The sequence below is a fragment of the Sceloporus occidentalis genome, unplaced genomic scaffold (genome assembly GCF_023333645.1).
Source record: "Sceloporus occidentalis isolate IW3139 unplaced genomic scaffold, rSceOcc1.0.p SCAF_3, whole genome shotgun sequence".
In the NCBI taxonomy this organism is placed as follows: domain Eukaryota; kingdom Metazoa; phylum Chordata; class Lepidosauria; order Squamata; family Phrynosomatidae; genus Sceloporus; species Sceloporus occidentalis.
The window spans coordinates 55,134,326-55,157,994 of record NW_028316983.1 but is presented as its reverse complement, the minus strand read 5'-3'; the positions used below and the strand labels follow the sequence as shown (position 1 = coordinate 55,157,994).

Sequence of the window (23,669 nt, the reverse complement as noted above, 5' to 3'; positions counted from 1 at the left end):
TACATTAAATGGGCATGGTATGTATGCAGGGATTCTTCAGCAGATGTGTTTTCTGAAGGAAGAAATGCTCAACAACTGTAGAGTATCTAAAATTATAGTACTGGATAGGTTTAGCCTGAGCTCATTATGTCACTGCCATATCAATTAACTGCTTTAATAGGGCAAGTAAAATTTCAGTTGTAAAACTTTCTAGACAGAGCAATGACAGGATATGACCACCCTTCAGGTGAGATTATCATGTTAAAACTGACATGTTCCACAACTTTGTTTTCTTTTACCCATTTGACTTCTTTTATAAAGTAATTAGAGTTTTACTAACCAAATAAATTTGGAAACATTTCCCCCATAGAAAACAATTTATTACTCAATCAGTTTAAAGCACTCAGTCTCACTTGTCATTCTAAAAAGTTGCATGATTTTAAATTAGCATTCAATATTAATTTGTTCGCATAAAGCAGGTACAGTAAGCTGAAATAGATCGAGAGCAACTTTGATTTCGATAATTTTGTAAACTCTTGGATAGCCATTTGCAAGCAAGGTTGTAGGTGAACTACCAAGCACTTCTTCTTTTACAAACTAAGGCCTAAGATTCATACCCAATGCATTCTTTCCAGTTTATTAAGTATCCAGAGCATCGGATACACTAGCTTAGCTGGTTTCACTAGCTTCATTATATGCAACTGATTGTTTCAATGCCAGATATTTAAAAAGAAGCCTTTAGAAAACCATTACTTAGTTCAGTCTTGACTAAAGAGTTCTAACCACATGGCTATCATCATGATACAAAGCCTCTGTATATATCCAAAGTTCACCACATGTGTTTGTACATGTCTATAAGTTGCTTGTTGACTTATGGCGACTGCATGAATTTCACATGATTTTCATAGGTAACGAATACTCAGAGGTGGTTTTACCATATGCCCTAGGAATTACAAAATGAACATTTCCCTCTTCCAGTTAACAATATACTTATTACATACAAATAAGCATGCCTTTATACACTATATACAAACACATATCCTATACAGGTGAGACATTTCTAACCAGTGTGAAGCGCAGTCTAAACAGAGTACAGATTTGCCTCTATAGAAGGTAGATTAACTCATCAAACCTAAAAACACTCTAGGTCAGGGGTAGGCAACCTGCGGCCCGCGGGCCGGATGCGGCGCGGCAAGGCCTTGGGACCGGCCCCAGCCCGGTCCTGCCACCGATTGCCGCCGGGGCCTTTGGGGGGCAATTGTCTATAGAAGCCTCAGAAACATGCATTTATATTAACATTTTTTTAAAAATCAGCAAATTTTTTCACGTGTCCTCCATTTTTTTAAAAAAAGTGTCTTCCATTTGAAAATTTTGTCTTACATTTGTCCTGGTTTATTTATATATTTGATTTTTTTAAAAATATTTAATTATTTATTTTTTGGCTTCGGCCCCCAAATTGTCTGAGGGACAGCAACCCGGCCCCCGACTCAAAAAGGTGGCCTACCCCTGCTCTAGGTAAAGCCTCAGTACATTCAGACTATACTACAATTCTTCCTCTTTCAGATAACAGAAGAGAAGGCAACAAGCAAGAAAACTCATTATCCGCAAAGGCACACACAGTTTTTGAATTAAACCAGATGTTTGGCTTATTCCTTCAATAGGCCAAGTTTTTTTAGAGCTTCCCTTCTGTGCTCCTCTGCAGCCCCCTTAGGGGTGATTTTTACACTGACACAAGGTGGTCTGGGGAGCTTGGAGGGATGCTGAAATGGATAAGATCTTCGTTTGTCATTTTTCTCCAGATCATCATTATGCATTTTGTTTTCCTTCAGATCAACAAAGTCCTTCCCCATGCCAAGGGAAGCTGGGCGTGGCCGGCTATTCCTGAGAAAATTTGGAGTAATCTTGTCAAAAAAGGACATTTTGCCAGTGGAACTGCTGTTCTTAATGTTCTGGTCCTCAGCACTCGAGGAGATGTAACTGCTCAGACCCACACCTGATCGTTCCAGTGTGTTAGATTTGAAATTTGCCTGTTTGATACCTGGGGTGTTTTTCTCTGCTGCATAGATTCCTTTCCCACCAACCTGGCCATGCTCCCGGTCAGGTTTCTTATTAGGAGTGATGTTATCCACATGTAGGTTCTCCCTACTGTGGTTCCTAAAAGTCTCTCTTGATTTTGAGTAAGCAGAATTTTTAGTCACATGGTCTTCTGGATCTTTCTCATTATCCAGGGGGAGTCCCAACTTCTCCAGAGCCTCCCTCCTGGCTCTCTCCTGTTCTTTTTGAAGAGAATGCACCTTTTCCATGGAAAAGTCACCAGTTGCAGCTCTAGGTCTGCCATTGGCTGGAGATAGCACTTTTATCTTATGGTTTGGATCAATGTTGAATGACACCGCATTACTTCTGCTGGTTTTCAAGATAATATTTGGTGGCAGTTTTCTGGGCTTTGGGGCAGTGGGAGGACCTTGCTTAAAGTTAGAATCTAGCAATGTTTCTTCCAATGTAGGTTTTTGACCATTTTCTTGAACACCCATCATTTGTTCATAGTTTTTCTTGTTTGCTTTAGGAGACAAAGATTTCAAAATCACTTCCTTTCCTCTCTCTAGGCCTGCCTTCACTGGTGAAGGTTCTGGCTGGATTGATGCACCTTCATATCTCTCTGCTGTGTCAACACTCCTAACTTCAAAGTGAGGTGACAACATACTTTCAACATCTTTCTGAGAGTCCTTGTTAAGAAATTGTGGCTCTTGCTCTCTTTCAGAATAACCCTGCCTGTGATCCTGGAATGGTTCAGGAGGTGGAATAACCACAGATTCCAGATCTGAGGCCTTCGACTGTGTGGTCATCCTGGGCTGGCTATTTGATATGTTGAGTATCTCATGTTTAGGAGACTCCCATGAAGTAACACATATCTGTGGAAGATCTTTTGGGTTATCAGTATTAGAGCCTGTTGCCTCCACAAGGGAAATGTTGGGTGTTTTGGGAACACTTTTGACAGTAACGTTCCTTGGAAGGCTATGATGGCCTGGAGTTGGTATGCTAACAAGTCCAGACACACGTTTGTTGCCATTTATTTCAAATTTTTTATGCTTCTGGAGGTTGTCAAGATCTAATCCTACAATATTGCGAAAAGAAAGGGGTGGGGAAGAGAGAGAAAAAAAACAGTAAGTAATATTCCTTACATTTCTAATTTATTTTATTTATCACCTCAGCAAGAAGTGAAGTAATGGTTTGCTTATAGTAAGAATTATAATCAGCAGGGAGAAATATGGGCTATTAAGATGGAAAAGCAGTCTTAATTCTCAAATTATGCCACCATTGAGAGGATGCATTACACTATGTACATTTGATGGGCTCTGGATAAGAAAGTAAAAAGTGAAAAGGGAGATTAGCAAGCTTTCAAAAAGAAGACAATTTGAACAGTTCTAAGAGGTGACAAGGAGAGAAAGTACCCAAGAGCTGGTATTTAACACACCACAGAACATACAAGTCCTTTAAGTCTTTTCCTTGCAATGGTACAACACCAGTTCACATCTTACAAGGATGTATTCTAAACAAGAACACCACTGAATCAATAATAAATTGTGATATTCCTTGTTTGTGTCACATTAAAAATGAGAACCAAGCTGTTGGTGCTGTTTGTTTGAGACCAAGGACATCCATTTTTTTTGGAAACGGGTTTCTGGGGTAATGCCATGACTGTTTTCTCCACATCATAAGTGAAGACAGAAGCCCAAGCAAATTATACCTCCAGATGCTCAAAAGAGCAAACATGGAAAATGTGTATTTTAAGTGAATTAGAAATAGCAAGATCTCATTCTAAATATTGAAAATGCATTAGAAGTTTTATTGAGAGCCTTACATATCCATGTAGAAGGCTGTCTCCACACTATTAGAAACTGCAGCTGGGAAATTAGATCCATGCTCTTGTGTTCTCTAAGGATGGAAAGAATATTGAAATATATTCTTTCCATCCCTAGATGAATTATTCTCAAAAATGGTTCTTTGGTGAGGAGTATCCTGGACTGAGAAAGATCTTTGTAGGACTTCTTGTGTACAAAATTCACGTGTGATTCTGTGCAGAAAATGCTATTTCCTCCACAGAAAATGCTGTTTTCCACACACAAAACTGTCCAAACTTTGTATAGAATATGTCCTCAGCTATGGCAATATTATTTCCATACAGAAAAATACCATTTTCTGCATAAAAAACCCAAAAAACCCAAATGCAGTCGTGCACAGAAAAAGCCCTGAATTGCAAACAGTATTTGAAAATTGCACAGTTGCTGAAGACTTTGTCACAGCTAGAAGAAAACTAAAGTTAATTGTTGCTTCCTTCAAGTATAAAGTTTGCAATAAAATAAAATAAAATCATGCATCCCTAATGTCTTTATAACTACTTATTTTGAGTCAAGAATGAAACGTCCCATGAAGCATGCCTGCTTTCATTCAGAACCTTCTTACAAGCTTACCTTTGGGAAGATCTCTTGAAGGCCATGTCCTTGGATGCTTAGAAGACTCAGCTGTTCCTGTCTCATCAGCTGAAAGTCCACTATCTGCCTCGGTATCCAAGGAATCTAATGTTTCTTCAAGGAACATAAGACATTCTTTCTCCTCCACTGACAGGTAATCATAACCACTGTCATTCTTCAAAAAAGAAACAAAAAACTTTAAGCCACAGGAACAAGGAAATGTAAAAGTCTGAAGAACAAGGAAGTTCATCTCAATTAGTTTACCTTGCATTCCGGTATACCAGTTGCTTTTAAACAGAAGTGATTCTGTTTGCCAAGACCATTTTTCTTAACCTTTATAACCAAGGATAAATAAAACCTCATTGTTGAAAAATAAAAGCTCTATTTAGGGTGACTAAAATGATGAAGGGCCTGGAAACCATGCCCTATGTGGAACGACTTAGGGAGCCGGGGATGTTTAGCCTGGAGACGAGAAGGTTAAAAGGTGATATGATAGCCCTGTTTAGAGACTTGAAGGGATGTCATATTGAGGAGGGAGCAAGCTTGTTTTCTGCTGCTCCAGAGAACAGGACCCGGAACAATGGATGCAAGCTACGGGAAAAGAGATTCCACCTCAACATTAGGAGGAACTTCCTGACAGTAAGGGCTGTTCGACAGTGGAACACACTCCTTCCTCGGAGTGTGGTGGAGTCTCCTTCTTTGGAGGTCTTTAAGCAGAGGTTGGATGGTCATCTGTCGGGGATGCTTTGATTGAGAGTTCCTGCATGGCAGGGGGTTGGACTGGATGACCCTTGCGGTCTCTTCCAACTCTACAATTCTATGATTCTATGATTCTATTCTTGGTAGTAGAAGTATAATCAATTATATGAAAGGGGAAAGAATTAACACTGTCGTACAATGAAGTGTTCATATCTTTAAAGATGATGTGCTCAGATCATATGAGTTTTACTTGCATGAAAAACAAGCTGTATTTAAGACATTTAGATTCTGCTGATCAATTTTAATTTTAATGTAATGATGTAATGATGTTTCAACTGATATAAAAGTCTGATTTATAAGCAGAGTGAAGCCCTGCAGCAGTCATTCATTAATGCCCCTCTTGCAACTTCTAAAGCAAGGCCAGGTAAGAGAGGTTTATTTTAGAGATACAAAGTAAGGTTGAGCCCATACAATAGAGGAAATACCCTGTCAGTATTTAATTACATGCATAGGTTCACTTCTAGTGTGTAACAGAATGAATGAATGAATGAATGAATGAATGAATGAATGAATGAATGGAAGGTCAGTTAAGAACTATAATTTGTGGTTAACACATATCTAGTAAGCCTCAAGTCAGACAGGAAATTATTTTTTTAGTCTTACCATATATGTATGAATGATACAGAACAGGTATTATGAACCAATGATAAAAATACTCACACACTCAATAGACAGAAATCCACTCCACCCTTACAAATATAGTCTTAAACCAGGGATAAGGAACATTTGCAAGAGTCAGCGTTTCTGTTGTGGTTTGAGTGTTGGACTAGGACATGGGAAGACCAAGGCGAATCCCTGCCCGGCCATGAAAACCTGGGTGACCTTGGACAAGTCACGTGCTCTCAGCCTCAGAGGAAAGCAAGGGCAAACCCCCTGATATAAATTGTAGGCTGAAATGTGTAGAAGACACTGAAGGTATTTCAGTACCTGTACATGTGCACATCATAAGAAGGCATCACTCACTTGAAAAGATATTAATGCTTGGAAAGTTGGAGGGCAGGATAAAGAGAGGTAGACCACATGCCAGACGGATAGATGCAATCAGCGAGGTCACAGACATGCATCTACAAGAACTGAGCAGAGCAGTGGAGGACGGGGGGAGATGTCTAATCCAAGGGTTGCCATAAGTCAGGGCCAACTCAAGAGCAGTTAACAACAACAAAGTTTTATAAAGCAACTTTGATAGAACATAACACTATATGTCAGTTACTCTCCCAGCCATGCCAAACAAAACCATTCAGATGATTATGAGAACAAGCCTTATCCTCTTACAGATTAGTATATAATGCCGCAAGTTTCCTGTTACTCCCAAACTCCACTTTCTGTGTTGTCCCATACTATTTTCTGTTCTTCATTCCCTCTCTGAGGAAAAATTAAGTCTGAAAACCTGGGGAGTGCACTTCACTGTTAATGCTACAAAGCAACCCCAGGATGACATACTTGCTGTGTGTTGTTATTATTCTTGATATAGGAATTTCAGTGGCATCGCCATTGAACACAGAGTAAAAAAAAACCCTCACTTATAACACCTTACCTTTATTATAGAAAATTAAAAGCAACTATTCATGCTTTTGATCTCATCCATTTGGAAGAAGAGAATGGCTGATGTGCAGAGCAGAGCTCTGTCTTTTTTGTCATTAATGACCTATGAAGTCTTCCCTATCTTTTAGTGCTAATAAATACCTTGTACGTGGAAATGAAAAATTAAAATAACATTTACCATTTCAGATGCGCTGGAGTTGCTGCTGATCATACTGTCACAGCTGCCTGCACTGCCAACGATTATTGCAGGGTCTGGGTCAGATGTTTCTACCCACAAATCCTTTTTAGGCATATCACAAGTAAGATAAAGCAGTAGTAAGTATGATACAGGAACTCTGGAAAGGAAACATATGAGGAAAGCATGAAGATATAATTCATTTTCAGTACAGGGTTGATAATGCGTAAATGATAGTCATTCCTACATGTGAGTATCATTTTCAGGGAAGTCAGCAGACATTTATAGGGTGACTCTTCTATCCAAAAGGGCAGCCTGCAGTAATATATATATAAATATTGAAGTTTATCACACTAGCGAATTTCCGCAGGCAAATGGGAGTTAAACGGGTGCCAAAGTGCAATAACATGAAGTTAATCTGCAGTTAAAGTGGAGGAAAGCAGCAGCTTTTCAAATATGGAACTCAACCGAATTTGAAAATCTGCTGGTTTCCTTCACTTTAACTGCAGATTAATCTCGCGTTATTGCACATTAACTGTGACATCATGTGAAAAACTTTGGAAATTTCCAGATTTCCTTCACGTTAAAATCCCATCTCGCTAGTGTGATAAACTTAATTGAGATACACCGGTCAAAACATTGTAATTATTGATATCATTATTTTATCATGTTACCTTGATAAGGAACACAATAATTCCTCTAAAGTAATACTGGGCAACTGCTTCTAGCCTACACTTCACATCAACACTAGCTAGCATAGCCAACAATAAGATATTATAGTCTAAAAATAGCTATAGGTCACATACATCCATACATCCACCTTTATTTATATCCCACCTTTCTCCTAGACTGGGACTCAAGGCAACGTACAAAAGGCAGAAAATTACAATAAAAGTATAAGAACCATAGTTGTCCACCCTAGCTTTAAAGTATGATTTACAAGCTTTAGTTGAGCAACTTCACAAGGATGCATTTATTTACATGGTATATTTAAAATATTTTTAAAATAAATTTTATTTCTTACCAAAAAAATGTAGAAAACAATAACAAACAAAAACAAGCTAAAAATACAAATCCTTAAAGACCAACTTCAAAGATTCAAGGTCACATTGAATATAAAAGGGCAACATTACATAAAAACAGGGAGGGACTCAGAACACAGAGATACCTTCTTTGCACCAGTTCAGTCATTGAAAGGGTATCATATTACAAAGGCAGACCCACTTCTGCTCCAAAGTTATTGAGATAAGATATCAGTGGGGACCATCATTGTTCAAAAAGCAGAGGAAGATTCCACCCCCCACAACCTTCTAGATTGATCAGTGAGCTTTTCCATAAACCAACAATTCCAAAATTGAGACCACTAATCAGTCATATTGACCTTTCCAGTTTTCCAAGCCCTGGCAATTTCAATCATGGCCAATGCCAACAAACTGCAATAATATCTTTATTGGGTAATATCTTGTTTTCATTAGTAAACACTGAAAGCAATAATAATAATAATAATAATAATAATAATAATAATATAGTTTATTTATACCTCCTGCCTCTCCCACGAATCGAGGCAGGATTACAACCTTAAAAGACACTTAGTACAATTTACAATCAATACAACAATAAAATACTAACACTGAATTTACCAAGAATTCCTATTAGTTCTCTAAAAATTACAATTCGTCCATTAGCCAACAATCAGAGTCAAGGAAGAGCAGTCGTCATAACCTTTTTATATAGAATTCAGTGGATAAGCCCGCAGGAAGAGATCCATTCTGAGTGCCTTCTTCAAGGCCTCTAAGGTAGTAATGAGACGGATCTCTTCCAGCAGGTCATTCCATAATCTTGGGGCCACGGCAGTGAATGCCTTATGTGAAGTTCTGGAGAAGGTATATTTAAAATATGATGACAAAACATGAGTAGTATTCTTCCCAACTATTCCGCTAAGACACTACAAAGTTTCTGGGAAGTGAGTATATTAATCATGCAAATTAGACATGGATTCTAGAAGACCATCAGTATCTAGTGACCAAAATTTCTTCTACCTAGGTAGCCTGTTTCTTAGTACTGCACTGGCTCATAGGTTATGCTGTGAATTTCCCCACAAGGTTTGCAGGCAACTGATTCCTCATTCCAGATCACCAGTTCACAAAAATCCACAGGTTTAAAAGGCAATCCCCATTCCAGTCAGTGTTAAATTCAAAGATAATACAAGCTGTCTGGATAGACCAGTTGGAACAACAGAAGAACCCCCAGCAACAGCAGCTGGCCATAGTACTTTCAGCTTTCATAATCTCTTTCTAATTGTACTTCCTTCTCACCTGCCACCATGAGTAATCCTAGCAGCATTGGGGAAAGGTAAGACTGGCATAATTTGTTCTTCTTTTTGCTCTTCAAAAGATTATTATGATCCTTCATTGTCTTGTGAATAAGTAAGCAAAGAGAAAGTATCTTCCTTTGGACAGTTGAGAGAAAAAGCTAGCAAGAAGAGCCATGCTGGCTTCTGCTGAAATTAATTCCCACCTTCATTATCACTTTCTGCAGTATTCAGTGCTTTGCATTTGTGTCAGCAACAGCAACAAAAGAAAGATATTTTTGAAAAGTGGCAGTCAAGACTAACAAATAATAAATATATATTGAGGTTATGCTGAAGTATAGTCATGCTGGGTATTTGCCTTGATTTTCCAGGCTGAAACAACTGCTGGTAACTTGTTGCGTTTTACTTTGCAATGAGCTAGGCTGGAAAAAAAAATCAGTAGATGTCTTTAACCTTCTTCCCCACTCCCACCCCCCAAAATATGTAGTTTGTATGGAAGATATTTACCAAAATAAACCCTAAACTTCCACCAATTAGTTTTAAACTCTATGCTTCTTTCTGTCATTCATTCCAGATAATAATCAACACAGTATGGATTGAAGTGCTTCATATACTTTAGATCCAGTGAAAATACAGTAAAAATATAAACACCATAAATAATTTACATAAGAAAGGTCCAGATGGGGATCAGTGGATGGGGAAAAATGGGGATCATAGGATGAAAGTGTTTCGCAGATAGAGTGTCATTTGTTTAAGGGTAGCTTTGGTAGAATCTACCAAAGCATACCAAAAACAACCAGAGAAGACAGGCAGTCCAAAATGTAGACCAGTGTGAGCAACTGTGTAAGACAACAGAGGAACTGCCCACAATATCCCCCTAGCCATCTTGGAGGATCACACCTGCTCCTGCCCCCACCCAATTTGCTCCTAAATGCCTCTAGGGAATACGGGGGCATTTTCAACATACTTTAGTCTTCAAAAAAGGTCTCTCTGGGCCTAAATTGGTCAAAGGGGCCAGGAAACGTGATGGAAATTTTGGAGCATTTGGGGGGGAAATTAACCCCTGCTAGGGTCAGGGGGCTCCAAATGTAGTTGAAAGAGTGCATTTGGGAGCATTCTGGACCAAAAATAATTTTGAAATTACCGTGATCACATATAATCACTAAAAATGTTTTTGAACCTTGGTGCCACAAAAACAGCACTGAAGGGCCACATGCAGTTGGCAGGCCACACTTTACCTATCCCTGGTGTAGACTAAGATAAGATATAATCTCTAAAAATGAAAGAATGACTATATTTCTCGACAATGACAACAATTATGATGATGATTAAACTTGAGAGACAGCAACACTAAATAAGTGCAGATAAACCTGAAATACTTCAAGGTTGTCAGCAGCTATCAGTAATGCACCTATTTATTTTGCACCAAAGCCAGGGTGTGAGTTTACCTGGCACATAATTGACATTCTTTCTATGAAGGAGAATGTCTTTAAAGAGACAGGACACAAATATATATTCCCAATATTATCAAGGACAGAAGTCATTTATACAGGGCCCTTTGTTCCTGCTTTTCTTTGTACCATACATGTGGATTTTAATATGTTGTGAGCTGCTTTGATTGTCTAGTTACAGAAAAGCGGGATACAAATAAAAGTTTTATTATTTATTATTATTATACAGTGAAAATGAACATAAGAAGCATCATACCGAATCAGAAAAAAGACTATCTAGTCCAATTTTCCTTTTCCACTGTAGCCAATCAAATAACTATTAGCAGAAAATATGTGAAATAGCACTCTTCTGCTTATATTTCTAAGCAACTGAGAGCACAGTACACCACCATCATGAATAGTGGCCACTGACAGCATTGTCCTCTATATACAGAGTATACAGATAGCAGAGCATAGCTGTTCAATCACAGTAAGAAACTGAGGTTGAGAGCACTATCTTGAAAAAATGATGTTACTATGTGCTGGCAGCCACCACTACTGTAAGCTACTTTGCAGCGAATGCTGTAGATTACTTCATGGCCACCTTCTTTTGCTCTCACCAACTACCACCAACACTAGGGCACAACAGAAGGAACTACGTGTGAGGAAATATGAATTGATATTCGACTCCTTAGGAGTTACTGGATCTGGCACTGCAGTATTGCTGATTTATAGCTTTCACTAGCTTATTATTAATTCTTCCTCCCCTCACCCAATAACTAGAGTCAGCCCTCTTTAGCCATAGGGATTCTATACTGGACACAAACACCACCCCCTCAGATACCAAAAATGGCAAGATCTCAAGTCCCATTATTATAAATGGTCGGGTGATGTGCACATAACTGTGTTGGCACGGTCATGTGCATCTGCCACCAGCATTGACAATATTGGGGTGGGGCCATCTGCTGATGCTCAGATCCATGGATGGCTAAGCCCACTGATGCTGAGGGCTAACTGTACTGCATACACTCTTCTCCTTTCCTCCCCAGTTACTATGGCGGGATACAAACGGGCAGGGGAAGACGTCTTGGAGGTGTATTCTGCTGAATACGGAGCCTCCAGACCGCCCACCCCGGGGGCGTGGCTCAGGAGATGGGGCTTCCACATGGGGGGCAGTGAAGACGCCTCACCTGGGGCCGTTTCTGACCCGCAGTTTCCAAACCGCCACCTCGGAGGACGCTGCAAAGAGAGAGGCAGCTTCCTCACGGGCGGCCAAAAACGGCCTTTTTTTTTCCTTTGCCGGCTGGCGGATGCGCAGCTGCGCAGCTGCAGCGCTAAGCAGCGGTGGCAGAAAGCCTATGTGCACATTTAAAGCGCCCAAGCCCCTTTAAAACTTTTTCCCTCGCCCTGCCCAAGAACAATAGTGGTCTCCTGCCAGCTGGTGATCAGCTGGTGTTGGCATCCTTGTCCTCTTGCACTTTGCCAGTGTCACCAGCATCATGGATGCCTCCTCTCCTTTGGTCCCCGCGCTCCTGCTGAATCTGGAATCGGAAAAGAAGCGGAGAAAAGCAGCACCTTTTTAATGCCGCTTCTTCCCGCTTGGGGCGTGCGGGGGGCGTGTTCATGGCGGCATTCAGGTAAGGCCCGTCTGAAGGCTCTACCTTCATGACGTCATGAATACACCCCTTTTTGCCCGTCTGTATCCCGCCTATGTTTCTTGTCCCCTTTTCTCATTTGAAGAAGGATTCCATACCATGGACTATTAAAAAAAAATCGCCAATGTGGGGCATAGATTAATGGGGGCAACTCATTAAAAGTCCGGAAAATATTTTTGCTTGAAAAGGTTTATTTGGATAGGTTTATTTGGGTGGACTATAGTAAGATTCAGACTTGACTACAGTACTCCCATGCCTCAAAACCAAATACAAGACCAGCTGAAGGTAAAAATGATGGACAGGGGCATTTACATGTGTAAATTGTCTCCACAGGTGCCCCTACCCCATTCTCAGTAGACATGAGTTTGGCAACATGCTATCATTCTCTGTGTTACTGTCCTTGGTTTGTGTGGTGCTCCTTCCTCCATTCCACAGTTACCTATAACATACTTTCACACTCTGCATGATCGGACCTAACCAAAACTTTTTCAAAACCATGATGTACAAATCTATGCTGAATCACACTTTCAACGCATTTATCTCTAATGTGCTCTATTGCAAATGCAATGCTCAACTATACTTCAACCTATGTAATGGAGAGCGGAATTCAATCATGGGGGGGAGGACAAAGGAGGGTTGGACTCGATGGCCCATAAGGCCTCAACCAATTCTATTATTCTATGAAACGGAGACCACTCTTCTACAGTACGAACCTGATATCCAATGCCAATGTCCACCTTATGGCCCTCTACAGTTGGCCCTCAACTTACATGAATTTTTTTCCTTTGCAGTTCTGATTATTTGCAAGTTGATAGCTGTCTTCACCAGTGGTCTATAAGCATATCCCCCTGCCCTCCAGGACAATGATTTGTTATTGTTTGTTGTTGTGTGCCTTCAAGTCATTTCTGACCTATGGCAATCCTAAGGCAATCCTATAATAGAGTTTTCTTGGCAAGATTTGTTCAGAGAAAGTTTGTCATTACCCTCCCCTGAGGCTGGGAGTATGTGACTTGCCCAAGTTCAACCAGTGGGTTTCATGGCCAAACTGGGAACTGAACCCTAATCTCCAGAGCAATAGTCCAATGCTCAAACCACTAGGCCATGCTGGCTCTCAGGACAGCAATACTGCTGCAAAAATCTCCTATTATGACACCATCCTTCTCCTCACATTCCTCTTTGTCCTCTCCTTCTCCTTTTCTTGTCTATACCTCAGTCAATACATCTCTTTCCAGCTTTAGCACCATGATGCCTCTGCCACCCCCGCCTCCCTACTTCACCTCCACTTCCACTTCTCACACATCTTCCTCCTACTCCCTGACTGGGAGCCGGGTACAAGAATGCTTACTCACTCACTGACCAGAATGGCTGGAGAGGCACAGAAAGGAACATGCAAACAAAACAGAATGGGGATGCCCATTGAGGAGTCCAGGTTGCAGCAAGAGACTGCTACTGGGTCATAGCTGCCTCCTGGGATTTCTTCAGAACAGGGGTTCCCAAATTTTTAAGAATCAATTTCTATGGTGGAGCCCCTGAGAGGGCTACCCAATGTCTTACAAGTTAATGGTGTTTAGCAGTAGTGGAGGAAGATGGGATAGATTGCAATTTTCCTGGAGTGGCTTCAGAGCACCTGGGAAATGCACGAGGAGCCCTATAGACTCCTTGGAGCGCAGGTTGAGAACCGCTTATTTACAAGAAACAAGGCATTCCTGTCCCTCTCCTGGCTGGCCTTCTGAGCTGATCTTGAGTGGGTGCAAGTTTCTCATTCCTTCCATTGGGTTACAACCCAGCCATGCCTGCCTTCAACAGTGCCCCTCTTTGCAGCCTGGGTCCATGGGAAGAACTAGATTCTTGGTGTTCAGTCTGCAGAAACCTCATTTGGAGTTATAACAGAAGGACCACCCATCTGAGATCGACTCAAAAGGAAGGAAAGGAAAGGTGGATAAAAAAAGGAGAAAGGAATGGGGGGGATTGGTGGTGGGCCTCCCCATTCAATCCCAAGGGGCCTTCCTTCTTGTCTTGCTGCCTCTGATGCACCTCCATTGCCCCCACCTGCTGGGACCCTTCAGACAGGGTCTTCTCCTCAGTGGCCTCATTTTGTTCCCAGATGGAGGGGCGAGTGCCTGCTCAGGTTCTACTCAGAAAGCCAGTTAACGGAGAGGCAAGAGTTACTTGAGTCTTCAAATGAAATCTCAGGATTTCATTTGAAGACTCTTTATGGCTGGGGTCACATGTGGCATTTTATGGCTGTGGTCAGATGTGAATCCTGTGGCTACTGTGGCACACACATCCCTGCCACCATCACTGAGTCTTCTCCCACAGTCTCTTATAGGTGTTCCTTTCTCTGCCAGCAAGTAAATGAGTGATGACACCCAAGGAAAACCTGCAACAACACAAGAACTCTGTGCCCAACTACAATTCAGGGAGGAGGAAGAGGGCAGCTGAGAAGTGGAAGCAGCAGTGGAGGGGGGAAGGGGGACAAGGGAGGCAGCCTGGGAACAAGGTAGAAGCATTGTGATGCCAAGGCAGGAAAGGGAGAAATGAAGCAGATAAGGAGACTGAGTAGAGAAAAAGGAAAGTGTCATTGTCCTAGCAGGTGGGGGCAATGGAGGTGTGTCAGAGCAGTGACATAGCTGGGGGGGGGTCCCTTGGGGTCCAGATCCCTCTTCCATTAATTGATGTTAAAAATAATATCAACCACACCTAATCTAATAACAAAATATATGTTTTCCCCAGTGGATCTAGTTAAAATTGTGTTTAATACTTTAATATCCTGATGTATTTTCAATGTGTTTACCCCCCACCCACCCCCAAAATGGTAGCACTTAGTCTGGACCCCCCCTTCCCCAAAATCCTGGCTGCATCCCTGGTCAGAGGCAGCCTTGGACTTTATCACATGGGGGAAATCAGGGGTTTAAATGGGCATTATCCAGTGATATTTGTGTGATTGCAGTAAAGATTTTCACACATGATCATGATTACAGATGACTTATCCTGGGAATAACCAGGGAATGACCAGCAACAAATCATTCATGGGATTTCCCCGTGAATGATTTCTTGCTGGTTATTCCCAGGATAAGTAATCTTTAATCGCGATGCATGTGAAAATCTTCACTGCAATTGTGCAAATATTGCTGGACAATGCCCATTTAAGCCCCCAATTTTCCCTACGTCTGTTAAACTCCTATGTGACAAAACCAGTGGCAGAGGAAGGAATTACTCCTATCTTGGCTTCCTTCCTACCATGCCCTCTCCAATGTTTGTTCAGTACTTTATACTATACTGCCCTGTGAAGATGTGGTCACAAGCTTTTTATAACCAGTAAGACATGTTTCCAGCTCCACTCCTCTCCCCATGTCACATTCTGCAAATTTATCCACCAAGAGCAAGGCTACTCCTCTTAATATGGGTAACTGGTATTTAAGCTCAGCAGTACTGACTATGCAGTGATGTCAGCTCTATTTGTAACTATGTGCTAAAGCATCTAAGGGTGTGTCTGTTCAAAAAGCTACCTAAACAAGTATACCAGTAAATAGTCTTATATAAGAAAGGGGAAACAATTCCCACAGATAGCAGTGCGTCTGTACTTGTTGTGAACCTTCAAGTCATTTCCGATTGATGGTGACTCTCATAGAGTTTTCTTGGCTAGTTTCTTCAAAGAGGGTTTGCCATTGCCATTCTCTGAGGCTGAGAGAGCCTTTCATCCCTTTGCAGGTAGGTAAAATTAGTACCCAGCTTGTTGGGGGCAATTGGCTTACACATTGTAAACCACTTAAGGAGTACTAGTTCACTGATAAGAGGTATAGAAATATATTTGCTATTGCTATTGAGAGAGTGTGATTCACCCAGTGGGTTTCCATGGCCAAGCTGGGATTTGAACCCTGATCTCCCAGTCCAACACCCAAACAATTACATCACACTGGCCCCCTTGGGACAATACTCTACTATAAAAGTATTACAGAAATGGTTATGCTTTCTCGGAGACTGTGTAAATGTGATCCCTATTGCAGGCATTCATTCTGTAAGGACATACACATCCTCATTTTTGTACTTGGTGGGTGCAGAGTTGAGTGTTTATTTTGCAATGGGTATGCTCAAAGCCTCACTGCCCATTAGGCAACTGGTTGCACACCTGACAGATGTAAATATTTTCACCATATATTTGCACTACTACAATATAGACTCTTGACCATAATTTTTAATTATCAAGACACTTTCAGCAGAGCAATTGCAGTGCTGGGTAAGTAGGGAATAGAAAAAAATATTCTTAAATATTCACATTTCAGTTGAAAAATAACAGGAAGTGTAAGTGTCAGAAAACTGTGGTAGGGAGAATTCTGCACAGATGTGAATCTTCACAGCTAAGGGTTTTTAAAAATCCACATGGGTAATTTGAAAGCAGCATTTACTGCATATGAACTTCATTTTCTGTGCAGAAAGCAAGCTTCCTATACAAATATTTAAATTTTCTACACAGAAAGCAACACCTCTGCACATAAAAGGCTGTTTTCTGTACAAAGAACTCAAATGTGGATTTTTCACAGAATAAATCCTAAGCAGTGAATAGTCCTTGAAAACTGCACAGTTCTGAAGGATGTTCCCACTGCCAGGAGAAAAATGGTTAAATTAGTCATTGTTGAGCATGAAAATGAAATTTATGAAAATTTATATCCCTGTCTATAAGTAGGTCCAGCTGCCATTTTAAGTATCTTATAATACTATGTGAGGAGCATTGTAGGAAATGCAAATAGCAACTAGTCCCAACCTGTACTCCTATATAAGGGAGAGCAAGCAAGGAATGTATCAGTAATGCACCTTGTTGTAGACCCAGCACTTTTTCAAGGATGCCAGGTGACAGCACTGAGAGGGGCGGGGGTTCAAACCAAGGCATCCTGCATGGCAACTGCATGGTGTCAAGTATGATCCCAGCATCTCCATTCAGAGATTGGCAACTTTCCACTGGAGCTACTTGGCTTGAGTTCCTGTTCTCAGTCCTCATAGCAGAGGATAGATAAGATGGTGACTAATAGATATTTAGCAGAGTCTTCATCATCAATGCTAGAGGGCCAGAATGGGTAAAAGGCAAATTGATCCTATCATTAGGCAATGAGGAAACCACCACAGGCAGCAGATAAGGATTGTAGTAGCAACATCCCAGCTCATTTACCAGCTTTCCTCTGATGGAAAATAAGAGTTGTATAGACCAAGGGTTGCAATCTTATCCAGCTAGTTGGGTTTAAAAGACATTCTAGGCATTCTACCAGAAGTTCATTTGGACCATTAGCTGGGCAAAATTACAAGCTTTTATTAAATTTTAAAAAATCAAATCTCTACTTCTTCTGGAGCTCTGTTATAAGCCAAAGGTGTTGTGCTATTGTTTTAAGAGAAACAAACCTTCTTCTGCCTTTAAGTATTTAGTCCATAAATGAAATCTCACAGTTTCACAAAGATTTACACTACAGAATGACCACCTCCTAATGACCTGGGGTAAACATTTCAATTTACGGAAAAATCCTCTCTGCTTTCAGTGACTTTTAATAGATCTACCTGCAAAAAGTGATAAAGACCTTTTGGCAGGATTAATTTACCTTAGATACATAGTATAGCCCTTTTAATCTTCTTCTCACACATATGTTCAACAAAGTTATATAGTTTTTTGCCTAAGTAAACATGTATATGAAATTTATATATTTACATTTACTAGGAATCCATCCCATTCTCTGAAGTGATGCAACCCATAGCACAGAAACAAAACAGCAACTATGGGTGGATATGGAAGTACAGACAGGGCCTAAATACCCTATAGAGGCCAGATCCTATCTGATCTTGGAAATTAAGCAGTGCCAGCCTTGGCTAGTACTTGGGTGTAAGGCCACCAATGAGTATCAAGTGCTGTGGGCTATGTTTCAAAGGAAAGAGCTGGCAAAACTACTTCTGAGTATTCCTTGCCTACGAAAACCATGAGAAAAATTAAAGGGAAAGGAACAGCTGTCTGGGTGGGAGGGCACCATCAGTGGGTGAAATGGAAAAATGCAAAAGCTACAAATATTGATCATGACATCAGTTGTAGTCATTTGCAAAGGGTACTTTGAAGGCAACACAAGCATCCTAGTAAACATAAGCCAGTTAACACATTATTGTAATAAACAATCAAATAAGACCAAAAAAATGAAAGTTGGAATTATTTATATATATATATATATGTGTGTGTCATATCCTTGAAAGAAATCATACCTTGTTTTTTCCCCTGTGATTCCTGCTGTTTGCCCTCACTTTACTCTGCATTTTTGTCCTGTGAATCAGATGACAGTGTGTTACTTGCAAGGCTTTCTATCGTATTTTCATAGATATGCAAGGTTTTGTCATGAGAGTTTAAAAAAGCACGCATACGTGTGTACACACACATCCTGATGGCAAGAAATGAAAAGACACCACTGGAGAGTTTTATGTCTTACAAAATATTGTTGTTTTCAATTTGTACTGCATCAGCAATGTACAAGTCCACTATACAGAGTTTCTCCCTCCCTGTTTACCCCACACAAAACCCCTGTAAGGTGCATTCAACTGAGAGATATTACTCGTCCAAGGTCACCCTGTTCGGTTGCAAATTTAGCAATCTTTTAGACTATAGTAGCCCTCTCAGATCTTAAAATATAGATGGCTGAAATTTTTTCTTGTTCTTTGTCCTCACAGGAATTTTAGTGTTATGCCTACCTTGCACTGATCCAACAATTGGCATTATATGATAATTGATTTGGATGGGGTCATTAGTTAATTGGCAATCTAGTGTGCAGTTAACTGGCAGTCTAGTATGTGGCATATAGAGATTGACGGAATCAGTAAGACCCCACAAGAATATTTTGGATGACTTCAGCTTTGGATTCAGGTTTTCAGATGGAAAGAGAACGACCTCAGAGGTTGGTCTGGACTATCTCTTCCCTTTTTCACAGTAATGGCTGGTCTGGGGCAAGTCATACTACTGTTATGTTTGTTACCCTACCCTAAAACCCTAGCAAATAGTTAAAGTAGTCCTTAGTTACCTAAATAACTTCAGAATGAGTGGCCAATATAAATAGTTGCTCTTTTTTTTTTAAGTCTAAAATATAAAACAAAAGAGCATTATGGAAACATCGGCTTTATAATAACATTTTTATTCAGAATAAGGAAGTCATCATGATTAAGGGAACATAGAGAACTATTTCAAAAGGAAGAAACCACATAATACTAATTTACACAAAAACATGATAGAGTCTCATCTTTTAGGATTAACAGTTTTCACAAAGTTGACATGTATCATTTTACTTTTAAAATTAAAACACACAAGGTATCTCCAAAGATTGAATAGGGAAAAGTTCCATCAGTTGTTTGAGTAAGCAATACAAGTTACAGCATAACCTGTCTAAATCAGCGCAGAGTATAGGAAAGGGCTTGTGACACAAATAAACAGCAGAACCTCCTGAGATATTTGAAAAGCTCAAAGTACAGCTGATCAGAAGGCTTTGGGTGCTAACAAAGGTGTAGTTATTTATAGCTATCAAATCAGACATATTAAATACTAACTAGCACTCTGAACTCAAAATTCAGTGATAACTACAGACATAGGACAGAAAAGTCAAGTATGTTTCCTTGATACATTCTTGAGGAAATGAAATCAGGGTGTTCCCCACACTTATAATATCAACAGTGAATATGTAAGCCTACTGAAGGAGACAGGTATTGCCAATCCTTCCCATGCAATCTTCAGCTACAAAAAACAATAAAGTTTTTTAAACTGGTGTCAGAATAGTAATAAGATCAACATGATTTCGTGTCCCCACACCTGCAGAGCCTATGTAGTATAGTACTGATTTCTTTCTTCAGTAAAAACAGAGAGAGAAATTGAAGAATGACACTCTGAGAAACCACAAGATCAGTTCAGGTGCGACATTCCATAAGACACTTATGGAAGCATCATAAATATGACTCACTACTGCAAGTGAACTTCGATACTACTTAAGCTTTCACAGTTTGTTGCTTAACTCCCAAATTTAGGGAAGGAGATTTTAATTTTGAAAAATGAAAGCCTAGTCCAAAGCCATCCTCCCTGCTATAATAATTAACTGACCTTGAATAAGTTCTTAAAGAACAACTAAAATATAAGCTGATAAGGGTAGAAAGTTTCCTCTTTCCCCATTTTCACTTCTACAGTTACCATTTTGTTTATTTAATTTTAATAATCCTATCCCATCTTTTCTGCACGGAGGTAAGGATGTCACACGCAGGTCTCCCATCCCCATGTTATCTTTGCAACCACAGGTTAGCTCATGACTGGCTCTAGGTCACCAAGCAAGCTTCATGGGCAAGTAGAGATTTAATCCTAGTTTTCTTCCCAGTCTTAGCCAGAAAACAATGATTAAATCACCCTATGTCTCAGTTTCTACTAAAGCTAACATTATAAATAATGTTTTCTTGTTGTTATTTTGTCCCTTCAAGTAGTTTCTGAGTTATGGCAACCATATCATGGATTTTTCTGGGGCAAACTGTGTGTGACTTGCCCAAAGTCATCCAGTCACCAAAATGTATTATTTGCAATAATCCTTTGATAGAATACAGAGGAAGTTAAGATGTATAATGAAGGCTTGTTTCAACAAACATGGTTTCTTGCACATCCTAATCAAATCATTTTAGGTGGACTTGCATAATTTCTGAAACACCAAGAAGAATATAGCCACAACAGCTTTTTAATCCTACCACTTTTCTTTGCTCTCTGCAAAGAAGCAAAAAACAGAGGGCTGTCATACACCTGTCAAGCCACAATCCAGGAAGAGTATTGTACAAGCCTGTCCTAGTACCACCCCTAGCAGTGTGGGGTGTATATTTTCTAACAGTGTGGGTCATTTTACTTTTAAAATATACCTTTTATCATACAGGCCTGCAAAATTGAGGGTCGTAAAAACTTTTTCTTAAAATGTATGCTGGTTTTATAGGAATTTGGCATTCTAAATCCAAACCTGATCTCAGATTTGCTCTATCATGGACAGTTGTCCACAACTTGCTTTGACATTTCTGTGTTGTAATATACGTCTTTAATGAAATCATCCTGCAAAGAATTATCCTGCAAAGAACAGAAAAGTTGTTAAAGCCTTCTAATAGACTTTCAAAACATTAATTCATCAATATGAAACACAAAAATCTGTCCCCCCCCCCCAAAAAAAAATCACACTGGAACATCAGCTTCATCACTTAATCCAAGCTGAGTTACAAATGAATTGACAAAAAATGTTGAATTTGTGAAGGATCTGTATGGGTTATGACATTTTTTATTGTATTCTGTGAAGTCAGCACCCCAAAATACATTTTAAAAAACAGCTAGGAATTTTTTTTTTGGGGGGGGGGGGGAGATCATTACAGCCTGAGTTATTAATAAAGTTGGTAGGTCTTTGAGAACTGATTACTTCACGCATTTCACCAAAAACTGCTAGTAACTGTGCAGCGTAGATCAACTGAATCAGTCACACAGACATAGTTGCAACCTCTAGAAAAGCAAAATGTAGGCGACTGAAGTATGGATGCTGTGAATATGGATTGTGCCCCAAGACAGTAAGAATACACCACTGTTTCCTCTATAGCAGCATTTTATGTCCCTCCAAGAAGAAGCTTACTATGAATTATCACTTAATTCATTGTATTTTGCAGACATTATAGTCTTCCCTCAATCTCAAACTGCGTAATATAGCTATGCAGATAAACTATACATTACCCAATAATTCCCTAGAAAGTGAAGTTGGTGGCCCAGTTTTTAAATATGTTTTAAAACTAATAAGTGAGTATTTATGCCCTATACACCTAGATGTCTTCTTTTATGAGGCAGTTACATACAAAATAAAACAATGTAATAAAAAAGTAGAAAAATGACTTGGGCAGCTGACTACTAAAAGCAAACTTCTCTGAATCCTTCTACAGAGAGTGTAACATTGTATTCCTCAGCTGCCAAAAAACATCAGAAAAAGAGTCAGTAAAAACGTCTGTCATATAGGCAGTCATATATGCACCAGCAGCTTGACCACTGACACTCAGCAATTTCTACATGCAAAAAAGACAAATCTCCAGTCAATACCTTTTACAGATACATTATCTGAACAATCCCAGCTACCCTGTATCAGATTGCACAATTCCATTCACTTAATTGATAAGAACCAGATTTCCTCTCTCATTCCATGTTAAAAATATTTTCAACTGAACCTTCATAGATTTAATCCAATTTTTCCAGTTATTGCAAACTGAAAAGCAGCCTTTCTTTCCCAACACATGTAATAAAGGACAGTTCATTTTTAAAAAATGAAGTACTTCTGTTAAAACTTTATTATCATTATCATTAAAACATCTTTATTTATAGAAACTGCTGTCTGCTTTTCTTATTACAGCGGCAGGCTTGTGTTGTTGATTCATCATTCTGAATACATGCCAAAAGAGCCATTTCTCACTTACTAATGAAAGCACTGATCCAAAACCTAAAAGTCCCCTTTAAAGCAACAAGCAAGGATTCTTCTCTTGATGTAACCAGCAAGGATTGCCTCTGGCTGACTTCTAAAAAGACTTGCTCTTGACTTACATACACAAGGAAGAGCCATAAGCCTTTCCGTAAGCCCTTTGCAGCCCCAAGTTGTCAGGAAGAGCCAAAGGAAAAAAGATAGTGGAGATAGGGAAAATGGAAAGGCAGGACTGCACAAGCTTCAGCGATTTGTACTTAAATCCAGGAACACTCCTCACCCTCCTAAGTAAACAGCGCAGTTAGAGTTTAACTTACTTGTATGAAGAAATGAAAACAGTTACTACTCTGCTGGGTAGTAAAACAACCAAAGTATGCCACCTTCCCTGTGCTCTTCTTGACCTCCCACTGACTTACCTAGACAGGTAAATTCCTCCTCTACCTGTCTTCACCCCACCCTTCTGCTGGCTCCCAACCAATCACACATCTTCCTCTAAACTCCAGCTGTTCTACAAAGGAGGGGGAGGCGGGATGAAGGAGCTCCTGACCAACCATGTGGGCTTTTCCCACTTCTAGTCTCTGACAGTGACATACAGAGCAAAACAGGTAAACTTTACTCTGAACACATACTGACACACCCTTCCATAGGTGCATTACTTAACATGAAATGTTTTTGCAGTTAAAATGAGATACCACCCTCTTAAGTAGGAACGAGAGAAGAGATGACGAATGCAGCAATGTGGCTTTAAAGCTGTTAGGCAGGTTGGGTGTATATTTCCTTTGGTCAATGGGGCTTGCCACCAAGAAAGGGCACGTAGAACGGCTTCCCACTGAACCCACATTTCTGATCTATTAGAATTTATTGTATGGTCCCAGAACTCTTT

At 40.0% G+C, this 23,669-nt stretch overlaps 1 protein-coding gene across 6 annotated transcripts; it reads right to left on the bottom strand.

Annotated features, from left to right (window-relative positions):
- Positions 1–347: 347 nt before the first annotated feature.
- CUNH1orf116 (chromosome unknown C1orf116 homolog) lies at positions 348–23,227 on the bottom strand. Of its 6 annotated transcripts, XM_089514473.1 has the most exons (6): positions 23,104–23,178; positions 21,308–21,411; positions 18,552–18,609; positions 6,928–7,084; positions 4,449–4,623; positions 348–3,091 (listed from the first exon to the last, which is right to left on the bottom strand). In XM_089514473.1, exons 4-6 carry the CDS (start codon positions 7,039–7,041, stop codon positions 1,626–1,628), a joined length of 1,755 nt encoding a protein of 584 aa, XP_089370599.1. In that variant the 5' UTR covers positions 7,042–7,084; positions 18,552–18,609; positions 21,308–21,411; positions 23,104–23,178; the 3' UTR covers positions 348–1,625. The 6 variants fall into 6 exon arrangements, with proteins under 6 accessions (XP_089370599.1, XP_089370601.1, XP_089370596.1 ...); XM_089514475.1 differs by lacking the exons at positions 21,308–21,411; positions 23,104–23,178 and adding an exon at positions 23,203–23,227; XM_089514470.1 differs by lacking the exon at positions 21,308–21,411 and having other exon boundaries at positions 23,104–23,187.
- Positions 23,228–23,669: the final 442 nt, after the last annotated feature.